The 8535-nt window shown below is 38.6% G+C and overlaps 1 protein-coding gene across 1 annotated transcript in view; it reads left to right on the forward strand.

Annotated features, from left to right (window-relative positions):
- The window catches only part of TPH2 (tryptophan hydroxylase 2), a 149765-nt gene that overhangs the window by 128610 nt on the left and 12620 nt on the right, over window positions 1-8535 (forward strand). The window contains exon 9 of the mRNA XM_006871613.1: window positions 1267-1362. Within this exon, the coding sequence (XP_006871675.1) occupies window positions 1267-1362 (96 nt within the window). The remainder of the gene's footprint in view (window positions 1-1266; window positions 1363-8535) is intronic.

Here is an 8535-nt window from a genome sequence, read left to right on the forward strand (position 1 = left end):
AACCCTCTTGAACCAAGGAACATCTTAACCTACAAATAAAAATAGAGCAAATTGCCAAGGGCTAGAAATAATCATTTTTTTCTTTCCTTTTTAGTAGTATTTAAATTTTCTTCTTGCTCAACACCTTTAGCGCTCTATCATCGCTAATGCAGGACAGTGTTAATGTGATACAATTTTTATTGCTCATTGTCAGCTTCTCACTTTCTCTCGGAGCAAGAATAGTGTGATTTCATCCCCTCTCAACAGCACTGTGAGTTTTATGTTTGTGCAGAGATTTCTCTGTGTCGGTTGGGTTTTCAAAACCCTACAGAACCAACTGGGAATTTTTAATATCCCAGGGAAGCTGTAGTAGTTGACCCTTGTAAAACTCAGGTCAATGAAACTATTATTTAAAAAATTACATACACTTCAATGCACAGAAAGGTAAGATTTCACTAAAATTATAGTAGGATTATGGTTTAATAATTTGGTAGTCATATACTTATTTTTTTGTTCTCTTGTCTCTTTAGCATTACATACCAAATGTCAAGCTTTAGCACCTTCTTGTTGTCGTTCGTTAAGTGCCGTTGAGTTGATTCGACCCATAGTGACCCTGTATAGGGTTTCCGAGGAGCAGCTGGTGAGGGTACTCAAAAATGTTTGTTAAATGAATCAAATGAAAACTGTAAATAATCAATTAGAATTTTTCAGTTGTAAGTTATTTTTCTACATTGGCATACATCTAATTTGTACCACTAAAAGATAGCTTTGTAAATATAGTACATATCCTTATGGTATTAACCTTGTGCGATTCTCATTTTATTTGTAAACGTTTGACTTTTTACTTTTTAAATTGTTGCAGGGAATGTGATTTGACTTACAGGATTTCTGAATTCAGGAAGAATTAGAAACTTAGTAGTTAATATCCTTTTCATATACCTTTAACCCATTGTTGTTGTTGTTGCATTGAGTCAATTCAAGTCGGTTTCCGAGGAGCAGCTGGTGTGTTTGAACTGCTGACCTTGCAGTTCAAACTGATCTTATGGTTCAGTGCTTATCCTACAGTGCTATACCAGGGATCCTAGGTCCATTTGACCTAGGGATGGATTAATAAGCAAGATAAAAGATTTCAATAAATGTTATGAATTCATGTGTATTTAAGTTAGCACACCATGTTGAAGAAATTATGCATAGTGTGCCATTGTATTTTATTTTTTTTTCTATTTTATTCTATTGAAGAACTTGTTGGCTAATTTGCTGGATATATGTCCATGTAATGTTTTTCAGTGCTATTTCTTCACGATTGAGTTTGGCCTTTGCAAACAAGAAGGACAGTTGCGGGCCTATGGAGCAGGACTACTTTCCTCCATTGGAGAATTAAAGGTATGAAGTTATGAATGAAAATATCATTCTCAAACAAACTAGTTCAAGGTCATGGGAAATATTGATTTCTTTGAGTATTTCTACTTGCAGATATCCCATAAATATTTAATACAGAGAATGTGTCACCTCAGATGTGGGTGCTGACCTAACTTTTTACACTTCTGAAAATGGGTCATGCTTTTCTGCATTTGTGGTGTGACTCAAATGGATGAGTAGCCATGTACAGAAATCAACAGGAATGACAAATGTATGTTCAAATGTTGGGTAACAACTGGCCTAAATTCAGTGCTGAAAAGAAGGCAATTAGCTCACAGTGATCCTACTGATTGGAATTCACTTATGAGGGTGGCTTGGCTCCCCTGATTTCTGTCACCCCATGACCGCCCAGTGACTTCACAGCTTCTACTTCCCAAAGGGGAATTTGAGGGTATTTCAACTTCTTCAACATTAACATGCTCTAAGACATTTGTAGACCTATAAAACTTGGGGAAAAAGAAAATCTAAATAAGGATATGGTCAGAAAGCTATTTAATACTTGTAATGATATCTAGGATAATGCTAATTTTTTATTGCATTCAAATACAGTGGAATGATCATTTATTCAGAAATGTTGAGACCTGGGGCATTCAGAGAATTTAAATATTCTGGTTACTTAAGAATTGCTACCGCAGGGGAGTAGCAAGTTGTTTTTGTTTTTTTTTTCTTTTAATGAATTTAGAATGCAATGTGATATACATTAAGGAAGTAGTACTTACTGTATATTGAATTATGTCCCCTCAAAATTGCATTGTGAACTCTAACCTCTATGCCTGTGGCTATAATCCTATTTGGGGATGGGTTGTCTTTGTTATGTCAATGAGTCGGGATTAGTATAGGATGGATTTTGAGTCAATCTCTTTTTGAGATATAAAAGAAATGAAACCAGCCATCAGAACAGAGATGGGGAGGAGAGATGCCACACCACGTACAGAGCTCCCAGGAGCAGTAGTTCAAAGACACAAAGACCTTCCTCCATAGTCTGCCGAGACAGAAAGCCTTTCCCTAGGCACCCTGAATTCAGCCTCCTAGCCTCTGAGACTGTGAGAAAATCAATTTCTGTTAGTAAAAGCCACTCACTTGTGGTATTTCTGTTTCAGCAGCAATCTATCACTAAGACAATATTGAAAATAATTTCATCTTGATTTTTCAGAATAAAGAATCTTTGCTTAGCCAGATAATTAATTTTGAGCATTAATTATAATATATAATTGAGAATGAAATAGTTATTAGAACTTTTTGGCTGTTTATCTTCTTGAGAGATGCAATTAAACTGTAGTTTCACTGCCACTGTTTACTTTATGCATCCATTTACTCAGTCAACTCTCAAAACATTCGTTGAACACCAGTTGCTGGTTGCTGTCAAGTTGATTCGGACTCATGGGGACTCGTGTGTAGAGTAAAACTGTTCCACAGAGTTTTCAAGGGTGAGCCTGTTCGCAAATGGTTGCCAGACCTGTCTTCTGAGGTACCTCTGGGTGGGTTTGACCTACCAACCTTCTGGGTAGTAGTCAAGTGCTCAACCATTTGCAGCACTCAGGGAACCAATTTGTTGAGTACCTACTATATGCTGTGTCTTGTGCCAGGCACTGGGGATGTAAAGACGACGGATGATGCTGAAACCAAGACAAATGATGACAAAGAGGAAAACAGTAACAATCTCACAATCACTTTAATAGATCTTAGAGTTTTAGGTGTTGTAGATGTATTAACTCAATTGTCACAACTCAATGATGTGTGATATTATCGTCAGATTTTAAACATTGAAGCATAAAGATGTTAGGGAACTTGTCCAAGATCACACAGCAGTAAGTGTTGGAGCTGGTCTCGAACCCAAGCAGACTAGCCTCTAGGATCTATGTTCGTAACTGTTAGGCTATCCTCTCTGGATCCCTGCTATCAAGGAGTTTATATGGAAAGGTTCCTGTGCCTAAGCTGACTTTTGAGAGACAGAAGGGTGGGATACCCAGGAGAGAGGAATTGTAACTCCTGAATTCTAGTCAGAGCCTGGCCCATTCAGGGAACTGTCAGAGCCTCAGCATGACAGGAAGAAAGCATAATGTTTAATATAATAAAAGCCTGATGTAATGTGGTAAAAATATTTTTACTAAATTTTCAAGGAAAAGATTCATTTTGGGTCAATCTCAGTGTGGTGGCCAAAGCCTACAACACCAGCATGATGTCATATCCTTGTAAGATCATCCATTTACAGAGTGCTTCTTGATGTCTCTAAAAAAAATAAAAAAGGTTAGTTCGAAAATGATGTAGCTCTTGAGCTACATCTATTTACATTCTCCTCAGAAGGTTTATAAATTATGCCAGAAACAAAAGAAACAAATCTTTCTCATTGCCCCAACTTTCGACAGGGTATTCTGGTCTGGTTAATGAGGCATGCATAGGCTGTACTGGGGTGAATCTGTTTTTGTTCTATTGGTGCAGACAGAATCGTCTGGAAATGGAAATCAGCTAGAATATGTACACCGAAGGGCATTGTCCGCTGTGCCTCTTCTTGTTCTGGTCCATCACCTCCAGTCGTTAGCATTCTTCCATTCTCAAATTTCTACACCCTAACATCCCTATGATTGCTACTCTAGACCATTTTTACAATTCAGAAATTTTTCCGTAAGAAATATCTTTTGATTGTTCATAGAGAATACATAACATGAATTGCTTTCTATAGCATCTTTCCCCCAGCCTCCTCCCCGCCCTGCCCGGTAGAAGTAAGTGCTCAAATCGCTCACTCAGCACTTCGGAATTGTTTGCCCAGCAAACTTTTTATTTTGATTGTGGTAAAACAAAGAAAAAAAAATCAAAACCGTTGTAAATTCAAACTTTGACATGAATAATTCAGTGACATTGATACATTCATCATGTTGTATAACTATCGGCACTATTCTTTTTCAAGTTATTCTATCACCATTAATAGAAACTCGGTGTTCCCTAAGTTAAACCTCTTCCTTTCCATCTCCATCCAACCTCTGGTAACCACTAACAAACTTTGATCTCGATACATTTTCCTATTTCATATAAGTGAGATTATACAGGATTGATCTTTTATTGTTTTTGTTGTTGTTAAGTATTTTGGAGTCATTTCTGACTCATAGTGACCCTATATAGGGTTTCCACAACTTTAAATCTTTGAGAAGAAAGAATGATCTTTTTCCTGTGGAGCAATTGGCAGACTTGAACCACTGACCTTGTGATTTGCAGTCCAGTACTTATCATATGAAACCATCACACTACCCTTTGTTCTTTAGTGGTGGACATTTTTCACTCAGTATAATGCTTCCAAGCATTCATGTTGTTGCATGCATCAAGACTTCATTTATCTTTATGTTGTTGCTAAATACTGCTGAGTCGGTTCTGACTCATATCAACCCTGTAGAGTGTTTCTGAGGGGCAACAGAAGAGTTTGAGCTGCCAATCTTGCAGTTCAAACCAACCTTGTGGTACACCAGAACTCATAAATTGTTATAGTACTATTAGCTATTGGTAGCATAGTGGTTACGGATTGGGCTGCGAACCTTAAGGTCAGCAGTTCAAAACTACCAGCTGTTCCATGGGAGAAAGATGAGGCTTTCTGCTCCCATAAAGATTTAAAGCTCGGAAAGCCTGTACAGGGTCATTATGAGTCGGAACTGACTCCATGGCACACAACAGTTAGCTATTGTGGCTCTGTAGGACAAGCACTGGGCTGCAAGGTCAGTTTGAATCGCAAGGTCAGGGTCCAAAACTCAGTAGCTGTCCCTTAGAAACCCTAGACAGGGTTGCTGTGAGTTGGAACAAACTCAACGGCACTTACTAATAACAACACTAGCTATTAGCACTATGATACTTTTTGAATGACATTCCATGCCTGGCTTTAATTTTAATGAATAAATGATGGTTCTGAACTCAGGTAGAGTAACCTTACTAATTATTGTTGTTGTGAAGTGTTGCTGAGTTGGTTCTGAAATTATTATACTGCTCTTAGTGCTGTTGTTGTCATTGTTAAATGTTGGTTCCAGTTCATAGCTACCCTGTATAGGGCTTCTGAGGAGCAGCTGGTAGGCTTGAACTACAAACCTTGCAGCTAGCAGTCCAGTGCTTATCCTACAGTGTCACATCATAATAATTTCTGAGTACTGATATGGCACTATAGAATAAACACTGGACTTCTAACCACAAGGTCGGCAGTTCAAATCTGCCAGCTGCTCCTCAGAAACCCAATACAGGGTCACTAAGAGGCGGAGATGACTAGAATTGGGCTGCGGACCTTAAGGTCAGCGGTTTGAAACTACCAGCCGCTCCGCTAGAGAAAGATGAGGCTTTCTACTCCCGTAAAGATTTACACCCTAGGAAACCCTGTACAGGGTCGCTATGGGTCGGAACTGACTTGACAGCACTTAACAACAACAACAATTTCTATGGAAATACTTATAAAAATTTAAATCAAGCTAACTTTTATGACAAAATATTTTATGTTGTTCCAACTACAAACGAAACACAGATCCCAGATAAATTGTTGGAGATATTGATGTAATCTTCATAACTGTTATGTAAGTATTTATCATTCACGTTCTCTCCTTGAACAGAACACATTTAAAAGTGCTCTAAGAGGCTACATTTTCTTAAGGCATAGATAAGGCACTTCAAATCTGGCTAAGTACTTCCAAGAGGTGTGTGTCATTTAGAGAATGGTTTTCATTTTTCCCTTTTCCCTCTCTCTTTTTGGAGATTTTTTTTCTCTTATGAAGAATGAAATTAAATAAATGTGGAAAAGTGTGTAAAATCTAACAAATTATATAATGATAATGACTTTTTAAAGCAGCCGTTTCTCTCTTTTCTTCCAATGATGTGTTCTGTCAAGCACTGGGCTACTGATGGAAAGGTTGGAGGTTGGAGCCCACAGTCAGCTCCACAAAAGAAAGACGGGGCAGTCGGCATCTGTAAAGACTTGTTGTTGGTGTTGTTAAGTGCCGTAGTCAGATCCGACCCATAGCTACCCTATAACGGGCTTTCCGAGGAGCGAATGGTGAGCCTGAACTGCCGACGTTGCAGTTCAAACAGCTTTGCGGTCTGGCGCATTAACCCACAGCGCCACAGTTGTGGAAATCCTATGAGCAGTTGCGCTCTCAACTATAGGGTCACTTTGAGTAAGAATCTATTCCATGGCAGAGGGTGGTGGTGGTGAGGTACTTTCAGGAATTTGAAAAATCGATTTGGGTGGGGTCGTTCCAGACCTTTCTTTACTGTGGACAGCAGCTAATCAGGAGCTAAATTACTGGAAAACTGACTTTTAAAAAAAGGTTGAAAATAGTATAATTGATAAGTACCTATACGAGTCAGCTACTAACCTCAATGTTAGCTATTTCATGGGACAAAGATGAGGGGTTTTTGCTCCTGTAAAACTTTTCAACCTCAGAAACCCTATGCAGGGTTACTGTGAGTAGGAACCGACTCCACAGCACAAAACCACCAACACCTATAGTCTAGCAAGCTTTTCCTTTCACACTTTTTTTTCTCTCTATTCCAGAGTTGACCTAGCTATAAAAGTCAATTATTTTACTTCCTATTCACTTAAGTATTTTATGTGTAACAAACACTAGTTGGATTGCCTCAGTTCTCAAGCAATTTGTAATAGCTAGTTGGGAAGTTCTACGAAAGTGATTGATCGGGTTTGTTGTTCACTCAAGTCCTTGGTCTCCTCTTGTTAGAGGAGTGCCTGCGTCTTATCTAGAAGAGTTAATTTACCTCAAAAGCAAAAGACAGTGCATATTTCTTTTTCATGGGAGAGGCCTAGTGCTTTACCTATTTAAGGGCAGAGATTACATTTGTTTTTTTTTTAGTGAGTAGCCTTAGCACCTTTCCTATAATAGTCACTGGAACATTACACATAAATACAACTGTTCTGCTTACAGGTTTGACAAAGCTGATAGATTTTCATGTCTTAAAAAATGTTAATTATTATTAATTTTGACTTTATTAATTATTATTTTTTGACTGGTGAATTTACTATATTATCTTTTCTACATATAGCTATTAATCAGCATTCTCAGAACAGCATCTATTGATTACAATTGTTTGTATTTACTACCACTTGCAGTAAATTTGAGAAGTGGTCAGAATTACTGCCATGCTGGATTGAAGGGTCTCAAGGGGCCTATGGGTTGTCTAAGGTCATCTGAAGGGTCAGCAGCATGACTAGAGTTAGGACTCCCTGCTCTGAGTACCCCCATCTTAACCCTCCTCAGACGGCTCACATCTCCCCTCCCCTGCTCCTTTCTCTCTAGTGAAGCTGGCACTGTTAGTAATGACAGGGCAAATGCTAGAGTACTGGGGAGCTGGAAATGGTGTCTTTTGTCTTTATGAAGGGATTCCTTGAAGAGGGAGGTGATTCTCTTACCCTGGCGGCTTATTTAAATGGATGAAACCTTCAACATTACTGATAAAGAGAAAAAAGAAAATGTGTGAGGCCTTCATCACCAAGTTGGCAGAGGGATATTGTCACATTGTGTTGGGTTATTAACAGGACAAATATTTGAGGGAGATTGAAAAAATACTATATATAAATGTATATTTGTTGTTCTGACATGGGACAGGAAGATTGTGGTGTTAGTATCGGAGTACCTTATCTACTCACATTTCAGTTTCCAGCTTTAACCAGTCCTAATATAGAGAGTGAGGATCACAAGGTGTCCATCTAGAATAAATGGAGTAATAAACTCTGTGTCATTGCTAAGGCAAGAGGCTTATGATGAGGCCAGGGTAAATACTATTGTAGTTCAGGATTGGTAGCCTCATAGCTAGCACTATGTTTCCCTCTCCAAGGGTTCTAGAGCCCTGCTGGAGAGGAGTTGTACAAATGGTGGAAGGTGTATCTGAATGCATTTTTGCAACATACATATCATCTAGCGTAGATCAGTGACGATCACTGACCATATTGAGCACTTCCATGCATTACCTCATTTAATCCTTACCACTGCCCTACCCACTCAGTTAGGTCAGACTTCACAAGTTATAGGATTATAGAAGTGGAACAATGTACTTGAATTCTTTTTTTTTACAAACCAAAACAAAGATACATTTATTTAAATGTCCAAAGGGCACATTCTGCAGTCAGCCTCCTGCCCGCAGGCACACACTGTATTTGCTGTT

Source organism: Chrysochloris asiatica, unplaced genomic scaffold, assembly GCF_000296735.1.
Source record: "Chrysochloris asiatica unplaced genomic scaffold, ChrAsi1.0 scaffold00170, whole genome shotgun sequence".
Classification (NCBI taxonomy): Eukaryota; Metazoa; Chordata; class Mammalia; order Afrosoricida; family Chrysochloridae; genus Chrysochloris; species Chrysochloris asiatica.